Source organism: Somniosus microcephalus, chromosome 3 (genome assembly GCF_052327205.1).
Source record: "Somniosus microcephalus isolate GS21.2 chromosome 3, FLI_Smic_1.0, whole genome shotgun sequence".
Taxonomy (NCBI): Eukaryota; Metazoa; Chordata; class Chondrichthyes; order Squaliformes; family Somniosidae; genus Somniosus; species Somniosus microcephalus.
The window spans coordinates 115,803,892-115,830,051 of NC_140989.1; the positions used below are offsets into that span (position 1 = coordinate 115,803,892).

The following is a 26,160-nucleotide window of genomic DNA, read 5'->3' on the forward strand; positions in this document are numbered from 1 at the left end:
TACTTGTAGAAACTCTTACAATCTGCTTTTATATTTCTTGCTAGTTTTCTCTCATATACTATTTGTTTCCTTTTTTTCAATGTCTCTGTGTTAGGCAAGGGTATTAATGGTTACAGAACCAAGGCAGGTAGATGGATTTAAGATACAGATCAGCCATGATCTAATTGAATGGCAGAACAGGCTCGAGGGGCTGAATGTCCTAATCCTATTCCTATGTTTATTTACCTCCACTCCTCTTCAGTGAGATTTGCAGTCGAGAGCCCTTGACCATAAAGCGGTGACGCAATCTCCTTAATTATGGCTCTGCCAAATTGTTCTCGGAAAATAGCAATTTGAAATAAAAATTTAGTCGATCGGTAAACATTGCAGCATAGTAGATGATCTTTGATCTTTAATGTTGTTTATTGGCTCTCTGTGTTTATTTTAGAAGTTTGTGGCGCACATTTCCCATTAATATTTTCTTGAGCAGTGGATCAGAAGGGGGTGTGTTGGGTAGCTGTTCTAATTAGAGATAACATAATGGCAGTAGAATAAAGGGACATAACTAATATTAAGATAGAAACAGAATGCATATGGATTGAGATGAAGGATAAGAAATCATTGATCATTCTAATAGGTGTATTCGACAGGCTACCTAATAGTGCAAGGGAAGTGGAGAAAAAATGTGACCAATCTATTAAATGAGTGAAAGACATGGAATAATTTTTCAACTCCCCCCCCCCCCCCCCCCCCCCCCCAATAAGCTGTCAAGGAGAATAGAGAAAGGGGAAAATAAAGTGGTTACAGTGTATTCAGGGCTCCTTTCTTACCCTGTATGTAAGAAGCACAACCAGAGAGGAATCACTGTTGGATCTGGTCATGGGAAATGAATCAGAGCAGATAGGGGAACATTTAGGCGATGGTGATCAAGGTTTAAAATAATGATTGAGAAAGACATAAGTAATACAAAGACAAAAGCTAATTTTGAGCAGCTGAGAATGGAACTAGGGAAGATAAACTGGAAAAAAAATTGACCAAGATAGAGCAACAGTGGGAAATATTTAAAAGGTGATCAATAGAGTTCAGGAGAAATATATTCCGCTAAAAACAAGAACAAACTAACCAGTAATGAAACGCCATGGATGAATAAGGAGATGAGGGTAAAATTGAAACAAAAGAAAAAGGCATACACTAAGTACAAAGGCAATAAAGGAGAGGATGACAAAAGGGAATATGAAGAGGTTAGGAAATAAGTCAAAAATAATTAGGAAAGCGAAGAGCAACTACAAAATTAAATTATCAAGAAATAGTAAAGTATTCTACAAACACTTCAATAGTAAAAGCAAAATCAGGCGAGAGACAGGGCCACTAAGGGATGCACAAGATAAATTCACAGGTAATGTCAGCGAAATGGCAGAAATATTGAATAGTTGCTTTGCCTCAGTATTTACCAGGGGGACTGACAGGTGGACAAGATACTGGAAGAAGAGATCAAAAAAGATAGAAAGATATTTAAGATAGAAAAAGGGGGAGATAATTAATAAACAAGTCAAACTTAGGAAGGATAAAACCCCTGGTCCAGATGGATTACATCCATGCAGAGATAGCAGAGGCACTATTACATATATATAAAAATTCAGTAGAAAGGGGAATAGTGCCAGAGGACTGGTGGACAGCAAATTTTATTCCTATATTTAAAAAGGGAGATAGAAAAGTGAAGGGAAGCTCACAGGACTGGAGTCCTGTGAGCAGTTGTGGCACCCCACCTTAGAAAGGATATATTGGCCTTGGAGGGAGTGCAGTGTAGGTTTACCAGAACGATACCCAGACTTCAAGGGTTAAGTTACGAGGAGAGATTACACAAATTAGTGTTTTCTACCCTAGAATTTAGATGGTTAAGGGTGATCCGATTGAAGTTTTCAAGATATTAAGGGGAACAGATAGGGTAAATAGAGAGAAACTATTTCCGCTGGTTGGGGATTCGAGGACTGGAGTCATAGGCCTAGAAATTCATTAAGGCGCTGCCAGCCTTGCGCCCAGTTAACGCCTAAAGGGTGATTTTGCACCAAAAATGAGTTTGCGCAGATATTCAGCGCAGCGGTATTGGCGGTGGTAGCCGTTAGCGCTGCGCCGGCACCGATGACGTCATCGGTGTGCGCAGTGCCCCGGTTCCGCCCCGAAACCGCGCCGATCCCCATATTTAGTTGCGGCCGCCTCCTCCGAAGCGGCCGCAAACAGCGACCAGAAAACGGGGCCGTCCTGCTGCCTTAGTGGGGCGCTTTAAAGCGGAAGGTGCGGCCGGCCGCTTTTGCGGCGGCCGCCTGCCAGCACCTCCTTCCCCGGCCTCCTCCACCGCCCCCCCCCCCCGCGGCATTGCCGGCTGCTTTCCGCGAGCCCGGCACTTCTCCGTGGTGCCGGGCTCATTTGCCGGCACTATCCAGCGGCGATCTCCCCGTTGCAGGCAGCTCCCCCTTAAGAGAAGGAGGAGGCCTGCAGTACCACAGCCTGCCGCTGCGCAGCGCCTGGCGCAGCGGCGCCAAGAGCGCTGATATTCAGTGTCAGCGCACCAAGCGGAGGCGGGCACACCCTGGTATAGCGCCCGCTTCCGAATTGGGGCGCTAACAATGAATATCTGACGATCGCTATAGGCTTCCCGCCCAGCGCTAACTTTTGGGCGCTAGGCAGCTGGCGGGGCCATAGTGAATTTCTAGGCCATAGTCTAAAAATTAGAGCCAGACCTTTCAGGAGGGAAATTAGGAAACATTTCTACACACAAAGGGTGGTAGCAGTTTGGAACTCTCTTCCACAGATGGCAATTGATGCTAGATAAATTGTTAATTTTAAATCTGAGATTGATAGCTTTTTGTTAACCAAAGGTATTATGAGATATGGGCCAAAGGTGTGTATATGGAGTTAGGTCGCAGATCAGCCATGATCTCTCTGAATGGCGGAACAGGCTCAAGGGGCTGAATGGCCTACTCCTGTTCCTATGTTCCTAGACCGGTTAGCTTAATATCGGTGGTAGGAAAGATAATGCAATATTTACTCAAAAATGTAATAGAAAAACATCTAGAAACCAAAAATATAATAGAGTAGTCGGCATGGATTTCAAAAGGGAAGGTCATGTTGGACCAACCTTACTGAATTCTTTGAAGAAGTAACAAAAAGAATACATAAGAGTAATGCAGTAGATGTAATATATTTGGATTTTCAACAGGCCTTCGATAAGGTACCGCATAGTAGACTAATGACTAAGTTCAGAGCATGTGGAGTCAGGACAAATCACAGAATAGATAGCTGGCTACAAAACAGAAAAGAGAGAGTAGGTGTTAAGGGTAGCTACTCAGACTGGCAAAAGGTGGGAAGTGGTGTTCCACAGGGATCGGTGCTGGGACCACTGTTCACAATTTACATAACTGATTGGACATGAGAAACGGAAGTAAAGTTTCAAAATTTGGGATGGCACCAAATTATAGTTAATACTGAGGAAGACTGTGACATAATACAAGAAGATATTAATAAACTTGCAGAATCGGCATTTAATTGGCAAATTAATTTCAATATGGATAAATGTGAGGTGGTGTATTTTGGTAGGAAGAATAAGGAGGCCACATACTGCTTGGATGTAGTATGGAATGTTTTCTGCCCTACGATCGTTTCTGCATACCTCCTGGTGCTTCATTTCCACGGAAATACCTCTAGCAGTGCATCCGATACTGTACCATTCAAATAGCTTCTGGACTAACTCACCCTCCACACCAGTCTCTGAACCTGGACCATCAGTTCATCGATGCTCCAAGCTGACTCCACCCTATTTACGTCAACTTTATCCTCTAACTTATGGGACCTTTTACTTTAACTTTGGACTCCCTTCAATTGTCTCCTGTCCAGTCTCAGTTTATTACCAGGACAGATCTATCCTAATCTTGGTATGTTACCATGCTTGTGTCCATTTGTGCACTCTTTTGGCTGCCGCTCCAGGCCTGAGCCCATCACTTCTATTTCCCTTTCTTTCCTTCTTTTCTCTTTCCCCTCCTAGGCCTTTCTCAGCTGTGGCTCAGTGGGTAGCACTCTTGCCTCTGAGTCAGAAGTTGTGGCTTCAAGTCCCAATCCAGAGACTTGAGCACAAAAATCTAGGCTGACACTCCACTGCAGTACTGAGGGAGTGCTGCACTGTTGGTGCCATCTTTCGAATGAGATGTTAAACCGAGGTCCCGTCTGCCCTCTCAGGTGGATGTAAAAGATCCTATGGCACTATTTCGAAGAAGAGCAGGGAAGTTAACCCCAGTGTCCTAGCTAATATTTATCCCTCAATCAACATCACTAAAACAGATACGATAGTAAAATACTGCAGATGCTGGAAATCCGAAATAACAACAGAAATTGCTGGAAAAACTCAGCAGGTCAGGCAACATCCGTGGAGAGAAATTTGAGTTGACGTTTCGGGTCGAAACCCTTCTTCAAAACTGGAAAGAAAATAAAATAGATCGAAGGCAGGGCTGCGATCGAACAAAAGAAGTAAAAGAGACAATAAAAGGTATTCGAAACCAGACGAGATGGTAATAGGCCAGTGGAGACAAAAGACAGCTGAGATTAGGTGTGAAGTGTACTGGCAGGATAGGAGACAGCTGCCAGGTGGGAGAGAGAAACAAAAGGAAAGGGGGGAAGGAAGGCCCACAACAAAGGGGTGGAAAAAATTATAAGTAAAAAAGTAATAGGGGCCGAGGTTATGATCTGAAATTGTTGAACTCGATATTGAGTCCGGAAGGCTGCAAAGTGCCTAATCGGAAGATGAGGTGCTGTTCCTCAAGTTTAAGTTGAGCTTCCATGGAACAATACAAGAGGCCAAGGACGGTGAGGTCCGAGTGGGAATGGAGCGGTGAATTAAATAGACAGGCGACCGGAAGCTCGGGGATAGGTTATCGACCAATATTCACTACAAGCCCACTGACTCCCACAGCTACCTGGACTACACTTCCTCCCACCCCGCCTCCTGTAAGGACTCTATTCCATTCTCCCAGTTTCTCCGTCTCCGCCGTATTGCTCCGACGATGCCACCTTCCACACCAGTGCTTCCGACATGTCTTCCTTTTTCAGCAACCGAGGATTCCCCTCTACCGTGGTTGACACGGCCCTCGACCGTGTCCATTCTATCTCCCGCACTTCTGCCCTCACCCCTGCCCCTCCCTCCCGGAACCACGATAGGGTTCCCCTTGTCCTCACCTTTCACCCCACCAGCCTCCACTTTCAACGGATCATCCTCCGCCATTTCCGCTACCTCCAAAGTGATCCCACCACCAAACGCATCTTCCCCTCCCCTCCCCTTTCAGCATTCCGTAGGGACCGCTCCCTCCGAGACACCCTAGTCCACTCCTCTATCACCCCCAACAGCCCTTCCCCTTCGCTTGGCACCTTCCCGTGCAAGCGCAGGAGATGTAACACCTGCCCCTATACCTCCCCCCTTCCCACTGTCCAGGGCCCCAAACACCCCTTCCAGGTGAAACAGCGATTTACTTGTACTTCTTGCAATCTAGTATACTGTATTCGCTGCTCACGATGCGGTCTCCTCTACATTGGGGAGACCAAACGCAGATTGGGTGACCGCTTTGCGGAACACCTCCGTTCAGTCCGTAAGGGTGACCCCGAGCTTCTGGTCGCCTGTCATTTTAATTCACCGCTCCATTCCCACTCGGACCTCACCGTCCTTGGCCTCTTGCATTGTTCCACGGAAGCTCAACGTAAACTTGAGGAACAGCACCTCATCTTCCGATTAGGCACTTTGCAGCCTTCCGGACTCAATATCGAGTTCAACAATTTCAGATCATAACCTCGGCCCCTATTACATTTTTACTTATAATTTTTTCCACCCCTTTGTTTTGGGCCTTCCTTTCCCCCCGCCCCCCCCCTTTCCTTTTGTTTCTCTCTCCGACCTGGCAGCTGTCTCCTGTCCTGCCAGTACACTTCACACCTAATCTCAGCTGTCTTTTGTCTCCACTGGCCTATTACCATCTCGTCTGGTTTCGAATACCTTTTATTGTCTCTTTCACTTCTTTTGTTCGATCACAGCCCTGCCTTCGATCTATTTTCTTTTCTTTCCAGTTTTGAAGAAGGGTTTCGACCCAAATCGTCAACTCAAATTTCTCTCCACGGATGTTGCCTGACCTGCTGAGTTTTTCCAGCAATTTCTGTTGTTATTTCACTAAAACAGATGTTCTGTCCTGTCTGCCTGTCCCTCTCCGTCTCGCTCTGTCCCTCTCCGTCTCGCTCTGTCCCTCTCCGTCTCGCTCTGTCCCTCTCCGTCTCGCTCTGTCCCTCTCCGTCTCTCTCTGTCCCTCCGTCTCGCTCTGTCCCTCTCCGTCTCTCTCTGTCCCTCTCCGTCTCTCTCTCTCTCTCTCTCTGTCCCTCTCCGTCTCTCTCTGTCCCTCCGTCTCTCTCTGTCCCTCCGTCTCTCTCTGTCCCTCTCCGTCTCGCTCTGTCCCTCTCCGTCTCTCTCTGTCCCTCCGTCTCGCTCTGTCCCTCTCCGTCTCGCTCTGTCCCTCTCCGTCTCGCTCTGTCCCTCTCCGTCTCTCTCTGTCCCTCTCCGTCTCGCTCTGTCCCTCTCCGTCTCTCTCTGTCCCTCTCCGTCTTTCTCTCTCCCTCCGTCTCTCTCTGTCCCTCCGTCTCTCTCTGTCCCTCCGTCTCTCTCTGTCCCTCCGTCTCTCTCTGTCCCTCCGTCTCTCTCTGTCCCTCGCCGTCTCGCTCTGTCCCTCCGTCTCTCTCTGTCCCTCCGTCTCTCTCTGTCCCTCCGTCTCTCTCTGTCCCTCGCCGTCTCGCTCTGTCCCTCCGTCTCTCTCTGTCCCTCCGTCTCTCTCTGTCCCTCCGTCTCTCTCTGTCCCTCCGTCTCTCTCTGTCCCTCCGTCTCTCTCTGTCCCTCCGTCTCTCTCTGTCCCTCCGTCTCTCTCTGTCCCTCGCCGTCTCGCTCTGTCCCTCCGTCTCTCTCTGTCCCTCCGTCTCTCTCTGTCCCTCCGTCTCTCTCTGTCCCTCGCCGTCTCGCTCTGTCCCTCCGTCTCTCTCTGTCCCTCTCCGTCTCTCTCTGTCCCTCCGTCTCTCTCTGTCTCGCTCTGTCCCTCCGTCTCTCACTGTCCCTCCGTCTCTCACTGTCCCTCCGTCTCTCTCTGTCCCTCTCCGTCTCTCTCTGTCCCTCTCCGTCTCTCTCTGTCCCTCTCCGTCTCTCTCTGTCCCTCTCCGTCTCTCTCTGTCCCTCTCCGTCTCTCTCTGTCCCTCTCCGTCTCTCTCTGTCCCTCCGTCTCTCTCTGTCCCTCCGTCTCTCTCTGTCCCTCCGTCTCTCTCTGTCCCTCGCCGTCTTGCTCTGTCCCTCCGTCTCTCTCTGTCCCTCTCCGTCTCTCTCTGTCCCTCCGTCTCCCTCCGTCTCTCACTGTCCCTCCGTCTCTCACTGTCCCTCCGTCTCTCTCTGTCCCTCTCCGTCTCTCTCTGTCCCTCTCCGTCTCTCTCTGTCCCTCTCCGTCTCTCTCTGTCCCTCTCCGTCTCTCTCTGTCCCTCCGTCTCTCTCTGTCCCTCCGTCTCTCTCTGTCCCTCCGTCTCTCTCTGTCCCTCCGTCTCTCTCTGTCTCTCCATCTATCTCAAAGTCTGAAATAAAAATAGAAAATGTTGGAGATCCTCAGCAGGCCAGGCAGCATTTGTGAAGAGAGAAACAGAGTTAACGTTTCAGATCAATAACCTTTCATCAGAACTGGAAGATGTTCGAGATGAACAACTTTTAAGCAAATACAGAGTTAGGGAAAAGGGTGGCAGGGACAGAAGAAAAGAGAATGGTGCGTGATAGGGTGGAGGGCAGAAGTGATTAAATGACAAAAGCAATGATGGTGTAAGGTGGCTTACACCATCTGTGTAAGAATCATAGAATCTTACAGCGCATGAGGACTCCTTGCTGCTTGTTTTAATTTGAAACACTAATAATATCTCTGGGTCAATTAATTTTCTTTTACTGTTAGTAACTTAAAATAAAAAGCTCAGTGAAAAATAAACACACAAAATGGCATGGAAAATATATTTTAATATGGAGCACTGAATTATTTGAAAGGATATACAGAATTGGAACTAAACCCATTCAGTATTAAAGAAGAGTAGAATGAATTTCGGTGCAGTTTTGTTGTGGAATGTGTTACTTTTGCACAGGAATGTGACTTTTAATAATTGCAAAAAAGCTGCAATATTTAAAAAGAAATTCTCAACCCGAATAGTACAGATGTCATTTACTTCGTTAAGCTTTGTATCAGATAAATTGTAAGCTTTCAGCAGGAAATCTGTCCAGAAAATATTAGAAAACTCGCAATTTTATTATTCAACAGTGAGAACACGGATATTAACTCCGAGTGACAGATTTGGGTTCATTCATCACAAAAAATGAAAATCAGCGAATAATATTGCTTACCGATCGAAATCCCCCAGTGAGGAGACAGTTAAACAGGTGGTTTGATGGGGCCTCGTTCGATCCTGGTTTTCGGCAGCAGCAGACTGTATATGTCCCTCCAGTCTGAAAAACAAACTGCTTTCTGTCCTTTAGCCAATTTCATATCTATGTTGCCACTGTCCCTTTAATCCCATGGACTGAATTATAAACCCAACATTCATCATAAGCCTCCATTTCTGTTTCGTTTTAATCTCTATATCTTTAGTCATCCAGGGGGCTCTGGCTTTGGATGCCCTTCCTTTCCTCCTCGTGGGAATGTGACCAGTCTGTACCCAAACTATCTCTTCTTTGAAGGCCTCCCATTGCACATTTACTGTTTTAACTGCCAATCTTGATTCCAATTCACCTGGGCCAGATCCCTTTTCAACTCGCTGAAATTAACTCTCCTCCAGTTGAGTATTTTCACATTTGATTGTTGCTTGTCGTTTTCCATAACTAAACATGATGCCATTTCATATTTTGTTGCCTAGGGTTTGGGCCAGAAACCCGATGGCCTAGACTGCATTTAAACAGGCTAGGAAGGCATTTTAATTTATTTTGAGTAGAAGGTGTACAGTGAACATTTTTACAATGAACACCTGAAAGTTTGCAACGAAAACCTGAATTTGATGATTTGTTTCGAACTGAGGCAGACAAAAATCTAACGGGGAAAGTGCCTGCCAATTGTTACCTGAGGCAAAATTTACAAGATCTATTTTATTCATTTTCATATCCCAGTACAAATGGCGTGATTAAAATAATTGAAAAAGGATGATTCATCCTCTTGTGAAATTGCGGTGTGTCTCATCTTTTTTGGGCTTTATTAGGATGTTCTAACTAGCAGATCTGTAGTCATGTACCACACAGAGCAATAACCGATTCTTTCCCCATAGGCTGGTCAGCAGTTGTTCCCAGGCTTCTGCACAGTTTTGCCCCTTACTACTCTATCACTTACCCTGGAAGACCAGCTAATGGGGGCGTAGGGTTTATATTTTTCATCTTTTCTTCAGTTATTTTGTGCATGATTGATCTTGCTTAATGACGAAGCAGCAATTTAATTGAGTTGGATTCAGATGATGTTATAAGCCATGTGTGCCAAATTTGAGGGCTTTATGCTTGTTCAGTCAGTTCCAAGATTAGATTATTACCTGAAATTTTAGGAGAAGTGTTCATTATCCTGTGTAATGTGCATTATAGTGAATTTTCTTTATAACTTTTCTTACTGTTACCATTTTGACAGTACCTCATAACTTAGGACCTGCAGGTGTATGGATTTGATAATAAAGGATCAGTTGTATGCTAGTTCACTTTTTACAGTCAATTCCAGGAAATGTGATGGGCACGGATACATATTATAATTCTTGTATTGTACTCCCACTGACCTGAAAATAAAGGAGCAGGAATGGTTTGTTTGCAGCACTACCTTTTGGTGGGAATTAGAATTTCTATCACCATGTTCAGCTCTTCATTGGCTAATCTTGACTCTGAATCCATGCTCTATGGGAGTCCTTTATCATAGGGAGTTTGTTCGCTGCCCCTAAAATGTACACTATGTTGTGTGCCCCATTAGAAACCAGTTTTAATTTTTTTTATTTATATTTTTAACAGCTGTCCATTCCTAGCAGTAACCATCACTCCCGTGATACCAGCGATAGCAGGAGTTTTGTTCTTTTTTGTGATGGGGACGTTGCTACGTACAAGCTTCAGTGATCCAGGAGTTCTACCTCGTGCCACGCAAGATGAAGCAGCAGACCTGGAAAGACAGATAGGTAACCGTGAAGGACTGTCTTTCTGTCTCTCCTCTTTCCACCTTTTCTCTTCTCACCCTTTTTTAACAAAGCTAATCTTTTGCACCTTGAGCATTTTGTCAGGAACACAGCAGTTGGTGGAAAATCAGTAGCTCCCTGATGCACGGTATATCACAGCATGGTTTTTTTTAGTTGCATGTTTAAATGTATCTGAAGCGCAGGTCAAAATTGTTATTGCGTACTGTTAAAATCTGTATTTGTAAACAGAAAGAATGTTTGGTTGTCAGTAGCCACCCACACAAAACAATTAGTAATATATTCAACCCTACGCCCCACTAAAATGATGAAGTGCAAACTTGGGCTGCATTTTGTCTGCAGCAGCAAAACCTCATGAGGTAAGCAATCAGTAAGGTGCCACATAAAAGGTTAAGCAAGATAAGGGCACATGGAGTTGGGGGTAAGGTATTAGCATGGATAAAGGATTGGTTAACTGACAGAAACCAGAGAGTAGGGATAAACGGGTCATTTTCCAGTTGACAGGCTATAACAAGTGGGGTGCCGCAAAGATCAGTGTTTGGGCCTCAGCTATTTACAATCTATATTAATGACTTGGATGAAGGGACTGAGTGTTATGTATCCAAGTTTGCTGATGATACAAAGCTAGGTGGAAAACTAAGATGTGAGGAGGACGCAAAGAGCCTGCAAAGGAATATAGACAGGTTAAGTGAGTGGGCAATAAGGTGGCAGATGGAGAATAATGTGGGGAATTGTGAGGTTATTCACTTTGGTAGGAAGAATTGGAAAACAGAATATTTTTTAAATGGTGAGAAACTATTAAATGTTGGTGTTCAGAGGGATTTGAATGTCCTAGTATAGGCAACGCAAAAAGTTAGCATGCAGGTACAGCAAACAATTAGGAAGGCAAGTGGCATGTTGGCCTTTATTGCAAGAGGGTTGGAATACAAGAGTAAGGAAGTCTTGCTACATTTGTACAGGGCTTTGGTGAAACCACACCTGGAGTACTGTGCACAGTTTTAGTCATCTTATTTAAGGAAGGATATACTTGCCTTAGAGGCGGTGCAATGAAGGTTCACTAGATTGATCCCTGGGATGAGAGGGATTGAGTAGATTGGGCCTATACTCTCTGGAGTTTAGAAGAATGAGAGGTGATCTCATTGAAACATATAAGATTGTGAGGGGGATTGACAGGGTGTAGAGGTTGTTTCCCCTGGCTGGAGCGTCTAGAACGAGGGGGCATAGTCTCAGGATAAGGGGCTGGCCTTTTAAGACCGAGCTGAGGAGGAATTTCTTCACTCAGAGGGTTGTGAATCTTTGGAATTCTCTGCCCCAGAGGGCTGTGAATGCTGAGTCTTTGAGTATATTCAAGGCTGAGATGGATAGATTTTTGGACTCTAGGGGAATCAAGGGATATGGAGATCGGGCAGGAAAGTGGAGTTGAGGTCGTAGATCAGCCATGATCTTATTGAATGGCGGAGCAGGCTCGAGGTGCCGTATGGTCTACTCCTGCTCCTAATTCTTATGTTATGTTCTTATTTAAGGTACATTGGGCAGCTGAGATTGTCATTGTCATTTTAAAATAATTTACGTTGAAGATATACAGCTGATGGCCAGAGCTGTATGATTTTGTGACAGTCATGTTTGTTACGTGTCTGTGCTCGCTGACTTACATTGGCTCCCAGTTAAGCAACACCTCAATTTTAAAATTCTCATCCTTGTTTTCAAATCCCTCCATGGCCTCACCCCGCCCTATCTCTGTAATCTCCTCCAGCCCCACAACCCTCCAAGATATCTGCGCTCCTTTCTGGCCTCTTGAACTTCCCCCGATTTCAATTGCTCCACCATTGGCGGCTTTGCCTTCAGTTGACAAGGCCCTAAGCTCTGGAATTCCCTCCCTAAGCCTCTCCGCCTCTCTACCTCTCTTTCCTCCTTTAAGATGCACCTTAAAACCTACCTCTTTGACCAAGCTTTTGGTCATCTGCCCTAATATCTCCTTATGTGGTTTGGTGTCAAATTTAGTTTGATAACGCTCCTGTGAAGCGCCTTGGGACGTTTTACTACGTTAAAGGCGCTAAATAAATGAAAGTTGTTGTTGTTGCAGTAACACAAGTACAGGACCACTTGGCTCCAGACCTCATTACAGCCTTGGTCCAAATATGGACAAAAGAGCTGAATTCCAGAGGTGAGGTGAGAGTGAATGCTGTTGACATCAAGGCAACATTTGACCGAGAGTGGCATCAAGGAACCCTAGTAAAATTGAAGTCAATGGGAATTGGGGAAAACTCTCCACTGGCTGGAGTCATACCTAGCACAAAGAAAGATGGTTATAGTTGTTGGCGGTCAATCACCTCAGCCCCAGGACATGGCTGCAGGAGTTCCTCAGGGCAGTGTCCTAGGCCCAACCATCTTCAGCTGCTCATCAATGATCTTCTCTCCATTATAAGGTCAGAAGTGGGGATGCTTGCTGATGATTGCACAGTGTTCAGTTCCATTCGCAACTCCTCAGATACTGAAGCGGTCCATGCCCAAATGCTGCAAGACTTGGACAACATTCAGGTTTGGGCTGATAAGTGGCAGGTAACATTTGCACCACACAAGTGCCAGGCAATGACTATTTCCAACAAGAGCAGGTCAGAGGCTAGGTATTCTGCAGCAAGTGTCTCACCTCCTGACTCCCCAAAGCCTTTCCACCATCTACAAGGCACAAGTCAGGAATATTCTCCACTTGCCTGGATGAGTGCAGCTCCAACAACACTCAAGAAGCTCAACACCATCCAGGACAAAGCAGCCCGCTTGATTGGCACCCCATCCACCACCTTCAACATTCACTCCCTCCACCACCGGCGTACTCTGGCTGCAGTGTGTACCATCTACAAGATGCATTGCAGCAACTCACCAAGGCTTCTTCGGCAGCACCTCCCACACCTGTGACCTCTTCCACCTAGAAGGATAAGGGCAACAGGTGCATGGGAACACCACCACCTGCAAGTTTCCCTCCAAGTTACACACCACCCTGACTTGGAAATAAATCGTCGCTGGGTCAAAATCCTGGAACTCCCTCCCTGACAGCACTGTTGGGAGTACCTTCAGCACAAGGACTGCAGTGGTTCAAGAAGGTGGCTCACCACCACCTTCTCAAGGGCAATTATAAATGCTGGTCTTGCCAGCGACACCCACATCCCAGGAACAAAATTTTAAAAACATGCTTTCTGCATACAGAACACCTTTCAGTGGAAATGAACCTTTTCCTCCTCCCCCTCCATTAAATATATATTTTTGTAATCTTTTGACATTACTGTCAAATTTCCTTATATTTGTCATCATGATTTTTTAGAAACCACTTAAATCAAAGCTTTTATTCTGTGGGGGCAATTGATAATATTCACAAGTGCTGATGCATATTTGCATATGTGGTTACTGACTTTATTTTGGAAACAAATGCTACATGGTGGCAGCCTTGCTTCAAGAGATTGCACCTTTTTCAGAATTTTAAATTGGACAGTATTCTTTGTTTGGCATGGTTACTCAGGAGTTTCATTAATTTTGGGATACTCTCCTGAATGAAAGCTCACCTCTTTGGCTGATAGTTTGACTCTAGAGTAGAGAGTACCGCTTGAATTGAATTCTTGTGTAAATTCATAGTCAAGATCCAAAGTACTTTTATAGAGCAGAAAGAAATTGTTAGCAGGACTAGCTTTCTTCAACTGTTGGGGGAGAAAAGTGCACCTCAGATTTGCAGGCCTTCTAAACTGGCAGAGATCTAGGACAGATTCCACCTCCTTATCTACCACGAAAACTGATGTCTGTACTTTCCAACAGTGGTCACTGGGTAGCAGTCCGGAGCGAGAATGCTGGTTTTCTCCACCATTACCCAAAGGGATTGAGGCCAATTTTAGTGCAACTTATTGCTGATTTACAACTTAGATTTAAGCACATTGATACAAAGACCAAAATGTGGGTGAGAAAATATTAGTAACCCGCATTCCTATCAGTTTGAGCTGATGCCATTTCATGAGAAAATAAAATCCCGGAAAAATGGGGGGAAGTGATCATGTAAATTTCTTACCAGAGGAATAAACATTTTCCACTCAACCTTGTTTTTTTTTCTTTGATAGCTACAGATTGCAAATTTCACAGAATATCAGTGCTCATAGTGGATCTATTCAAAAGTGAGCAATCTCGCCTGGGCAGTGATGTAGCTCAGCATGTAGCCGTGGGAGTAAGACACATGATTCGATCTTGATCTTGATTTTAATCATGCTATTGCAGAGGGAGAAGTGAACAACAACATTAACGTAGTAAAACGTCCCAAGGTGCTTCACAGGAGTGTTAACAAATAAAATTTGGCACCAAGCCACATGAGGCTATATTAGGTCAGATGACCAAAAGCTTGGTCAAAGAGGTGGGTTTTAAGGAGCATCTTAAATGAGAGAGATGTAGGAAAGTGGAGAGCTTTAGGGAGGGAATGCCAGAGCTTAGGCAGCTGAAGGCACGGGCGCCAATGGGGGAGCGATGAAAATCGGGGATGCGGAAGAGGCCGGAATTGGAGGAGCGCAGAGACCTCGGAGGTTTGTATGGCTGGAGGAGGTTACAGAGATAGGGAGGGGCGAGGCCGAGGAGGGATTTGAAAACAAGGATGAGAATTTTAAAATTGGGGTGTTGTCGGAATGGGAGCCAATCTACGTTTCCCTCTAATTTTTATTTGTACTGGGCAGGTGACAAACTCTGAGCATGACTTTTTTGTCCATGGGCAGTTAACAACAACAGCAGCAGCAACAACAATGCCCTACCCAATAGCAGCAGCAACAACAGAAAATTCTGATCTTCCATTATTTTTGTTCATTGCGCAAATACTTTTTGGAGTCTTTGAAGAGTTAATTACTTCACTTTACCTCTTTCTCCTGACTCCCCTCTTCACATCAAGCAAACCCAGGTCATGTTCTAATATCGTGAGGCCTCGGAGAGGGTGCAGAGGAGATTTACTAGAATGGTACCAGGGATGAGGGACTTCAGTTATCTGGAGACATTAAAGAAACTGGGGTTGTTCTCCTCAGAGCAGAGAAGGTAAGAGGAGAGAGGTGTTCAAAACTTTGAAGAGTTTTGATAGAGTAAATAAGGAGGAACTGTTTCCACTGGCGGGAGGGTCGGTAACTAGAGGGCACAGATTTAAGGTAATTGGCAAAAGAACCAGAGTCAAGATGAGGAGAATTTTTTTTTAACGCAGTGAGTGGTTGTGATCTGGAATGCATTGCCTGAAAGGGCAGTGGAAACAGATTTAATAATAACTTTCAAAAGGGAATTGGATAAATAATTGCAAAGGAAAAATTTGCTGGGCTATGGGGAAAGAGCAAGGTAGTGGGACTAATTGCATAGCTCTATCAAAAAGCCGGCACAGGCACGATGGGCCAAATGGCCTCCTTCTATGCAGTATGATTCTATCTGATGATGAACAAGATATTGGGCAGCAAATATGTTCTCCAGATCATAGGGGGGTGCTCTGCAGATCGTAGGAGATGCAAGCTCCGCTTATGGGAGTGACTGGTGATGCCGAACCTCAAAGAATATTTACTGCAGACCCATGAAATTTGTAACATACCTTAATCCAAGATCAAAAGTAATACCCCCATCTTTAAGTCTGTGGACTAAATGAAAGCCCAATTCATATCCAATCACATTCCTTTGAGGTTATCCACACTTAATTCGGATAAGACCGCCAACAAACTGAGAGACTTCCATCAATCCATTTCCTAATTCTTGAAAACTGTTAGGTCATCTCCTTTCCATTAAGAATAAGGCCAATTTCCTCAACTTTTTCTTGTAACTTAAATTCCTGAGTTCTAGTGTCACTTTAATTGCCCTCATTGCACTCTCTTAAGGGATAGAATATCTTTCCATGGTATCGTGTTCAATAGTGTGCACAGCATTTCCGATGAGGCCTTCCACTTCCCATGCAACACAACATTATCTCTGGTAATTTGTATTGTATCTCTCATCTAATGCAACCTAGTACTTTGATTCTTTTTTAATACAGCTGTGCACTGGGCCAATGGCTTTAACAATTCTTCCACAATGACAAAAAATGTCTTTTGTTGCTCAGTTTGCAGCATAACTGTAACATTCTTTTATGATGCTTTGTTTCCATGCACATTTTATATTTTTCTACATTGATCTGTATTTGGGATCTACTGACCCAATTCCCTAAATGACCTTTCTGAATTTGGTTGCATTGCTCATCTGATATGCCTCAATCGACTGCAATCTTGGAGGTCCTGCTTTCTACAACCTCATTATCAATATTATAGACCCCAAGGCCAATTTTTAAGGTACCCCACTCATTTAAAAAAAAAATGTTAAATTTCAACATTAATCTTTATGTGCAGAAGCTGTGTGCCCTGGGCTCGAGCGCGGGAATATGATCGCTGTGTATATGAAACTCTGAGAACAATACCTTTCCCAGGTCACCGTTCCAATTTTCGGCAACAACCAATTTTCCCACGTGCGCTTCCAAAGTAACTTTTTTTTTCTCACTCATTATTACCAACAAGAATTGGTCACCTCAGCTCCCAGCAAAAGAGCGTGCAGTTATTCGACAGGGCCACCAGCAGGAGAGCAAGTCGCCATTCAGTAGGCTAAACAAATTCTTAATTTTTAACTGAGTAAGAGAAATCAAGATGGCTGGACATGAGCGAGTTCCTCTTCAAGATTCAAAAAGTGTTCTAAAGTGCCGTATTTTCGCGCTTGCACAAATCGCATTTTTTTCACCCATGCTTGAATCAACTTTTTTTCCAGAAAAAAAATCCCAGGTGCACTGAATACACAGGAGGCTAAGAGGTGAACCGGCGATTACTTTGTGTCTCATTGAGCAAGTCAGGGCTCATCTTCAGGTAAAGGGACAATTGAATCCAGTTAAAAGTCAGCTCAGAGTTCCTGATTCTCTTTCCTGAGCCAGCTATATCCGAGGGAAGGCCATCCAGCACCCGCGCCCTCTCACTTGCAATTGGCTGATCTGCCGGACCCTCCGGACTCGCCCCCCCCCTCCTCCTCCCCATAGCTATTGGTGAGAGTTGACGGCAGTCACAGAAGGTTGGGCGGAGATTGGTGGAGCAGGCTGTTGGTCAGGGTGAGTGAGGCCCCACCCCCTCTCTCTGATCAGATACTTGGCTGCTGCGACTTTTCTCTTATTAAAGCCCCCCACTGGTGTAAGCCTGAGTGGAGTGAGCAGACGGTTTCTTTTACTGCGTGGCACAGTCCAGCTTAAAGGGAACATTGGAGCCAGTGTACGTCAATGTTCACAGGCATAATAGGTGAATGGGACTTCTTGATCAGCACCCCATCCACCACCTTAAACATTCACTCCCTCCACCACCAGCACACTGTGGCTGCAGTGTGTACCCACTACAAGATGCGCTGCAGCAACTCACCAAGGCTTCTTCAACAGCACCTCCCAAACCTGTGACCTCTTCCACCTAGAAGGACAAGGGCAGCAGGTGAATGGGAACACCACCACCTGCAAATTCCCCACTCAAATCACACGCCATCCTGACTTGGAAATATGTCACCGTTCCTTCATCGTCACTGGGTCAAAATCCTGGAACTCCCTCCCTAACAGCACCATGGGAGTATCTTCACCTCACAGACTGCAGCGGTTCAAGAAGGCGGTTCACCACCTCAAGGGCAATTGGGGATGGGCAATAAATGCTGCCCTTGCCAGCGATGCCACATCCCTTGACTGAATTTAAAAAGAAGCATTCAGCAGAAGATTTTATTTGAATGTTTTACTATTATTGAAGAAGTTTGAAAAAGTACAACTGTTCAAGGCACAAACATATCCTAAATATCAAACCTCTGAGACATTTCGAAGTAAACTTGGGGCCACAAATTTAAGATAGTCACTGATAAATCCAATAAGGAATTCAGTGAGTGGTGAGAATGTGAAACTCAATACCACATGGAGTGGTTGAGGTGACTAGCATAGATGTATTTAAGAGGAAGCTAGATAAGTACATGAGATAGAAGGATATGTTGATAGGATGAGATGAAGTTAGGTGGAAGGAAGCTCGTGTGGAACATAAACACCAGTATAGACCTGTTGGGTCAAATGACCTGTTTCTGTGCTGTAAAACTCTGTCATTCTATACTACTAACCAATGGACTACACTGGATTTCTTGTGAAAGTATTTGATTTAGTCTTGTAACTGTCAGCTTATAGAACCACAGTACTTGTATTGAGATTAGTTTCATATTTTAGAATGTAACAAAATGGTAGTTCTCCCACTCTCTTGTAGCGACTCACCTGCTCTGATGCTTAAATTGATACCAGAACTATTAAGAACAAGCAGTGGGCAAGATAGTAGGTTGGTGGAAAACATGAAAATAGATGGAGGCAGAGGATTTAGGTGTCAAGCGCACATACCAGTTTCTCCTTTATAAATTGGTTTGGATGTCAGATCCAGTGTTACTTTGGGTTCTGGATAATTTGGGAATTTACATTAATTTGCATTATGAAAGTGGCGTCATATTTGTCCTCTTGTGTATAAATTGGATTATTTTCTTTGTAAACTGAAGGAGATTAAAGATTAGTATAGTAGCATATGATTCTATTGTCATAAGTGAACAATTAACATAAGCCAGATTGACTCAACAGTACAAGAGACTCCTGAATAACAACTTGAAATCCACTTGGATGTAAATCCCTAGTTTTTCCCCCATGTACCATTTTGTTGAAAGCATTAAGAATGTATTTATCTGTGAGATATTTTTCTTCTCGTCAACAATCAATTAATTTTGTTTTTAAAAAGGATCCTTTGTCGAGAGCAAGTAACTAATGTATGGTAAAGTAAATTAATGTCTTGCAGTAACAACAGCCAAAAAAATCCTTGCAGCATATCCGCTGCTTGATATTGATCTTGCTATGTTTCATCTGTTTTCAGACCAATTGCAAAAATTCCCAATTCAGTCCTGCTGAGTTTTTGTTCAAGTATTATTGTGCTGCAGCTTTACTTTGACTGTTAGGCCTAGAAATTCAGTTAAGGCCCGCCAGCAGGCTAACGCCCAAAAGTTAGCGCTGCGCACGGAGCCAGGTGCGCCCATCAGATATTCGGCTTTTGCGCCCCAAGTCGGAACCGGGCGCTATTCCAGGGTGTGCCCGCCCCCGCTTGGGGCGCTGAAACTGAATTTCTGCGCTGTAGGCCCCGCTGCGCCACCCGCTGCGGAGCAGCAGGCTGCGGTACTGCAGGCCTCCTCCTTCTCTTAAGGGGGAGGTGCCTGCAACAGCGAGATCGCCGCTGGATTGTGCCGGCAAATGAGCCCGGCACTACGGAGAAGTGCCGGGCTCGCGGAAAGCAGCCGGCAATGCCGCCGGTGGGGGGGGTGGTGGAGGAGGCCGGGGAAGGAGGTGCGGGCAGGCGGCCGCCGAAAAAGCGGCCGGCCGCACCTCCACCTTAAAGGTAGCGCAGCAGTACGGCCCCCAGTAGCGCAGCAGTACGGCCCCGTTTTTCAATCGCTGTTTGCGGCCGCTGCAGAAGAGGCGGCCGCAACTAAATATGGGGTTTGGGCCGGAAGCGGGGCGGAACCGGGGCACTGCGCACACCGATGACGTCATCGGTGTCGGCGCAGCGCTACCGGCTACCGCCGCCATTACCGCAGCGCTGAATATCAGCGCACCCTCTTACACTGGCTCAGAAACCCTATTTGGGCGGTAACTGGGCGCAAAGCCCACTGAATTTCTAGCCCTTAGTTTCTAAATTTGAGTTGAAAGTGCTACTTATAGAAATGTTAAGACCCATTCCAGGACTTGAGCACATAAGCTAAGTTGATACTTCATTACAGTATTGAGGGAGTATGCATTGTTGAAGGTGCTATTTTTCAGATGAAATGTCAAACCGAGACCCTTTCTTTCTGCCTGTTCAGGTTGCATGTAAAAGATCCCATAGCATTATCTGAATTAGAGCAGGGAGTTGCTCCGGAGTTTTGGCCAACACCACAAAAAATGGAATAACTGGGTATTCATGTCTTCTGTTTGTGCAGATTGGCTCTCATGTTTGCCTACATAACAACAAGTGACTGCTTTTTAAAAGTAATTAATTAATTGATTGTGACATGCTTTCAGACATTCTAAAAGAAAGACAGACTTGCATTTATATAGCGCCTTTCACGACCACCAGCCACCCCAAAGCGCTTTACAGTCAATGAAGTACTTTTGAAGTGGAGTTGCTGTTGTAATGTAGGAAATGCGGCAGCCAATTTGCGCACAGCAAGCTCCCACAAACAGCAATGTGATGATGACCAGATAATCTGTTTTTCTGATGTTGATTGAGGGATAAATATTGGCCAGGACACCAGGGAGAATTCCCCTGCTCTTTTTCAAAATAATGCCATTTTACGTGCACCTGAGAGAGCAGACGGGGCCTCGGTTTAACGTCTCATCCAAAAGACAGCATCTCTGACAGTGCAGCACTCCCACAATACTGCACTGGAGTGTCAGCCTAGATTTTTGTGCTCGCGTCTCTGGAGTGGGACTTGAACCCACAACCTTCTGACTCTGAGGTGAGGGTGCTACCAACTGAGCCACGGCTGACACTCCTATGGACATCATAAGGTGTTATAGAAATGCAAGTTCTTCCTTTACTATGTATGGTATGGAGCAAAACGGTAGGGGTCGATTCCATTGTATTAATCTGCAGTCGTGAGGTATATTTTTAACACCTGGAGTAGATATTAGATGGGAAGCTTCACTGGTGACAACCAAGAACATTTGGCTTAGTGGTTGTGCTCTTGTCTCTGAATCAAAAGATGTGCATTCAAGCCCCACTCTAGGACTTGAACACATAATCTACGTTGACACATCAATGCAATACTCAGGGATTGTTGGTGGTGCTGTCTTTCGGATGAGACATTAAACCAAAGCCTAATTGCTGTTTTTGAGACCTTGCTGTACACAAACATGTTTGTTGTAGAAAGCAGGAAACTATAGGCCAGTTAGCCTAGCAACTGTCATTGGGAAAATGCTGGAATCCATTATTAAGGACATTTAGAAAATCATAATACAATCAAGCAGAGTCAACATGGTTTTATGAAAGGGAAATCGTGTTTGACAAATTTGCTAGAGTTCTTCGAGGATGTAACGAGCAGGGTGGATAAAGGGGAACCAGGAGATGTAGTGTATTTGGATTTCCAGAAGGCATTCGATAAGGTACCACATAAAAGGTTACTGCACAAGATAAGAGCTCACAGGGTTGGGGGTAATATATTAGCATGGATGGATAGAGGATTGGCTAACTAACAGAAAACAAAGAGTCGGGATAAATTGGTCATTTTAAGGTTGACAAACTGTAACTAGTGGGGTGCCACAGGGATCAGTGCTGGGGCCTCAACTATTTACAATTTATATTAATGACTTGGATGAAGGGACCGAGTGTACTGTAGCCAAATTTGCTGATGATACAAAGATAGGTGGGAAAGCAAGTTGTGAGGAGGACACAGAGGGCTGGATTTTCTCAATGGAGATGTGTTGGAGGCGGGACTGCTGCTTGTGTCAATGTCCCGCCTCCATCCTCGTCTGACCAACCAGAGGGATTTCCCCCTGATTGACCTTGTTAAGTCCTCCCTGCGGGCTCAGCAGGCCAATTAGGGAGGAAGTCACTGACAGAGCACGCCAACGTCAGACATGCTATCTGTCGAGACTTCTTGGAAGAAGAAATGTCAGCATTTGACAGCTCTGTGAAGCTGTCAAACACTGACATTCTCTGTAGTTTGATGAGCCCTTGTGTTCAGGACTCATCAAACCTTTCAACTTTGTCAATTTCAGGTGGCTGTTGGTTCGGAGGATCCAACAGCCAGTCTGTGAAATCGACAAGGAGGATGTTGGGTCTCCCGATCCAGGGTGGATGAAGGCTGTAGGAAGAAAACAAGGTAAGTGAACATTTTTTAGCACTTATCACTCACCTTACATACTTACCACTCCACACTTGCACCCATCACTCACCTCTACATCTTACTTCCAGGTACCTCCAACCCCCGCTGACCTCCTTCATGTTTCCTCCAACCCAGCGGGGTTCTCCGAGGTCGGGAAGCCGTTTAATCCCTTTCCTGCCTCCAGGAGACGGGACCCGAAGCAGCACATCTTCCCGCCTCCTGGCAAAAGGGCACGGAGGCTGGATGGGGGCGGGTTTGCCATCCGCCCCCACTTTCTGCTACTTTACCAGCAGTCCCGCCTCCTCGGGGCTTGGAAAATCCAGCCCAAGGAGTCTGTAAAGGGATATAGATAGGTTAAGTGAGTGGGCAAAAATTTGGCAGATGGAGTATCATGTGGGAAAATGTGAGGTTATCTACTTTTGGTAGGAAGAATAAAAAAGCTAATTATTATTTAAGTGGAAAGAGACTACAGAATGCTGCGGTACAGAGGACTCTTGGGGGTCCTCATACATGAAACGCTAAAAGTTAACATGCAGGTACAGCAAGTAATTAGGAAGGCAAAATGGAATTTTTGCCGAATGGCCTACTCCTGCTCCTATTTCTTATGTTCTTATTGTGTTTCCCTACATGACAAGGGGGATGGAGTATAAAAGTTGGGAAGTCTTGCTACAACTGTACAGGGCGCTGGTGAGACCACACCTGGAGTACTGCGTGCAGTTTTGATCTCCTTATTTAAGGAGGAATATACTTGCATTGGAGGCAGTTCAGAGAAGGTTCACTAGGTTAATTCCTGAGATGAAGGGGTTGTCTTATGAGGAAAGGTTGAGCAGGTTGGGCGTAAACTCATTGGCGCTTAGGAGAATGAGAAGTGATCTTATTGAAACGTATAAGATTCTGAGGGGGCTTGACAGGGTAAATGCAGGGCGGATGTTTCCCCTCTTGGGGGAATCTAGAACTAGGGGACATAGTTTCAGGATAAGGGGTCGCCCATTTAAAACAGAGATGAGGAGGAATTTCTTCTCAGAGGGTCGTGAATCTTTGGAATTCTCTACCCCAGAGAGCTGTGGAGGCAGAGTCATTGAATATATTCAAGGCAGAGATAGACATCTATTTGAACTACAGGGGAGTCAAGGATTATGGGGAGCGGGCAGGAAAGTGGCGTTCAGGCCAAGATCAGATCAGTCATGATCTTACTGAATGGTGGGGCAGGCTCGAGGGGCCGAATGGCCTACTCCTGCTCCTATTTCTTATGTTCTTATTGTGTTTCCCTACATGACAACAATGACTACAATGCAAAATTATTAATTGATTCTGAAGCATTTTGGGATGTCCTAAGGATGTGAAAGGTGCTGTATAAAGTTTGTTTGTTGTTCCATATTCAGGTTCTCCTCTGTTTCACAATTTTTCTGCTGGCATTAACTTAGAGTGGCCCTGCAGACACTGTACAGCTCTGCGGTCATTGCTGCAATGAAAAACAGCCAGCAGCAATCTCATAGGGCAGGATTTTCATTCAGGAGTCGGGTTGGAGGCGGGACTACAACTTTCGGGGTTGTAGTCCCGCCTCCATCGAGATGCGGCCAATCCACGCGATTTTAACGTGATTGACCTTGTTGAGCCCGCCCAGGGGGCTCAGCAGGCCAATTAAGTGCCACCCGGCAACAGGTGACATCACAGACTGAAATTTCATCTGTCAAGAGTTTTTGACATGAAATATCAGCGTTTCACAGCTGCTTGAAGCTGTCAAACACTGACAGTCTTACTTCTAACATGAGTCCTTCTCCACAGACTCAGTTAGAAATCTCTCCTGCACAGAAAGCTGCAGGCTGTCACTTTTGACAGTTCGCAGCCATTCTGCTTTCTGTGCCGGTAAGATGAGGGACTCCCGAGACCTAAAGGAAGGAAGGCTGAAAAAGTAAGAAAAGGTTTGTAAAACTTATTTAATCACTTTAGACACACCAAACACACTTACCTTTGCACTCATGCACACATCACTCACCGGAACACCGACATCTCGACCCCTCCAAGTCCTTCAACCCGACGGCCCGCCTTCTCTAACTTGGCGTGCTTTGGAGCCATCGGGAATCCCACACTACCTGTTAACAGGCAGTTAATTGGCACTAATCCCTTCCCGCCTCAGGGGGCGGGTACCCGCCTCCTTTGAAACTGGCATGGAGGCGGGTTTGGGTGCGGGATGGGGTCGGGACCCCTGATTTCGGGATTTTAACCCCCTGCACGTCTCCAATCCCGACTCCACGACCCAATAAAAATCCTGCCCATATTCTCCAAACTGGTCCATTTGTCAAAGTATATTACATCAGATTTATTAACTGTCCTACGTGATAATTGCTCAACTTGTCAAAATCTCCCTGCTGGCTGGGAGTATAAGATTATTCCATGATCGAAAACTGAAAATGCAAAATAATGAATACTGTATCTACAGTTGTATCCACTAGATGACGTCATCTATTCACATGATGAAATATTCCCATAAGCAGCTGTTTGAGATTTCTAACAGTTTTCAGTTTTAATGTTCTACTGTAGTGTAATTCTGACCTCTGCTAGCCCTCGAAACTGCAGCTACAATAGCGGTGTGGTATTGGATATTTCAACAATTTGACACCACGTTGCAGCAGAAAATTAAAGATGGCATTTTGCGCAGTCAGAAAATATAGTAATTGAGATATAGGCCTCATTGGTCATGGGTCAATGTACCAGGGCAACCTGATTTCAATTCATCAGCCACATTGACAGGATGGACCATCTTCAGGAAAGAAGAGTGTGACCATTTCAAGAAAATCAAGCATACAGCTTATAGGTTTAACATGAAACAATGTTGCTGACAATGTCAATTTAATACGTGTTTCTGTGAACTATGAAGACATGAGACTTTAAGGAAAGAAATATTTTATGGAGACCCCTAATGTCTCTCTAGGTAAGTACACTGCGTGGTATGGTATTCAGCAGCTCAGCCTAGTAGAGTTCCGGATTCTGTGCTGAGTTAGCTGAGCCGGAGCAGCTTTGGAAATGCTAAAATTGGCTGCAGTATCCCTAGACTAGGCGTACCAAACATCAGAACTCCCACTCCTTGTAGCTAATCCAGTGACTCCTGTTGGAAAGTATGTATGTGAAAACAGGATTGAGCTTGGCTGAGAAATCCCTCTTTCTTCACCCCTCCCCCAACCCTCGCAAAGATTACATAACAGTCGCAGGCTAGGCTCATTTATTTAAAATTGCCAATGTGGGGAGGTACTAGAGGAATACCTACTACTGGGGTATTGTTCGTTAGCTAGTTGGAGTCTCCTGTGCCTAGTGGTACATGAGGAAACCCATTTCCTCCACTCCTGTCTGTCCAGAACAAGATATTTGACTCTGATCAGAGTATCCTCTTGCCTCACATCCAGCAGATTGCACTTTCCCACAGTTGATGTTTATATTTGCAAGTCTGTAATAGACTCATCGTCCTTGATATTAACGCAGTGACGCAAACTGAAGGGGTGGGGGGAGGGAGGGGCGCGATAATTGGTGCAGAATGCAGGACAGGTGGGAATGGCCAATTTCAACGGGGCAGCCTGATTTTCTTTTTGCTTCTGGGTTACACATCTCCACTGAGCGGGCGTGACGTGGACCCGCATGACGCAATTTCACTTCAACTATTTAAAGGCCCACTTCACAGATAAAATGGAGGAGGAGGTATGGAGCTTGGAAGATAGTGGATTGGAAGGAGAACATTGAGGTGGCTGGAAGGAGAGAAAAGGCTGTGCCCAGCTTCACTGAGTTGTCCCTGGATGATCTGCTGGATGCAGTAAAGGCCAGGAGGGAGGTCCTCTTTCCCAGCAATGGGATAAAGAAACCTGCTGTCACCACAAAGAAGGCGCGGCTGGAGCTGTACTCGGAGGTGAGCTGCAGGAGCATCACCATGAGGCCTTGGATCTAGTGCTGCAAACGTTTCAATGACTTGACCAGGTTAGGAAGGGTGAGCAAAGTTAGAGATGCACCTACATCCTGTAGTGCACCTCCTCACACACATGATGTCACCCGGCTCCAGTGGGCAAC

General features: G+C 45.4%; 1 protein-coding gene across 3 annotated transcripts in view; it reads left to right on the forward strand.

Annotated features, from left to right (window-relative positions):
* Window positions 1-26,160, forward strand: part of zdhhc14 (zDHHC palmitoyltransferase 14) — a 251,958-nt gene that overhangs the window by 90,135 nt on the left and 135,663 nt on the right. For 2 of the 3 annotated variants that reach the window (XM_085981519.1, XM_085981520.1), the window contains exon 2: window positions 10,037-10,197. The exons of the other annotated variant lie outside the window; for it this stretch is intronic. In XM_085981519.1, the coding sequence (XP_085837645.1) occupies window positions 10,037-10,197 (161 nt within the window). The remainder of the gene's footprint in view (window positions 1-10,036; window positions 10,198-26,160) is intronic. 3 annotated transcript variants of the gene reach the window in all.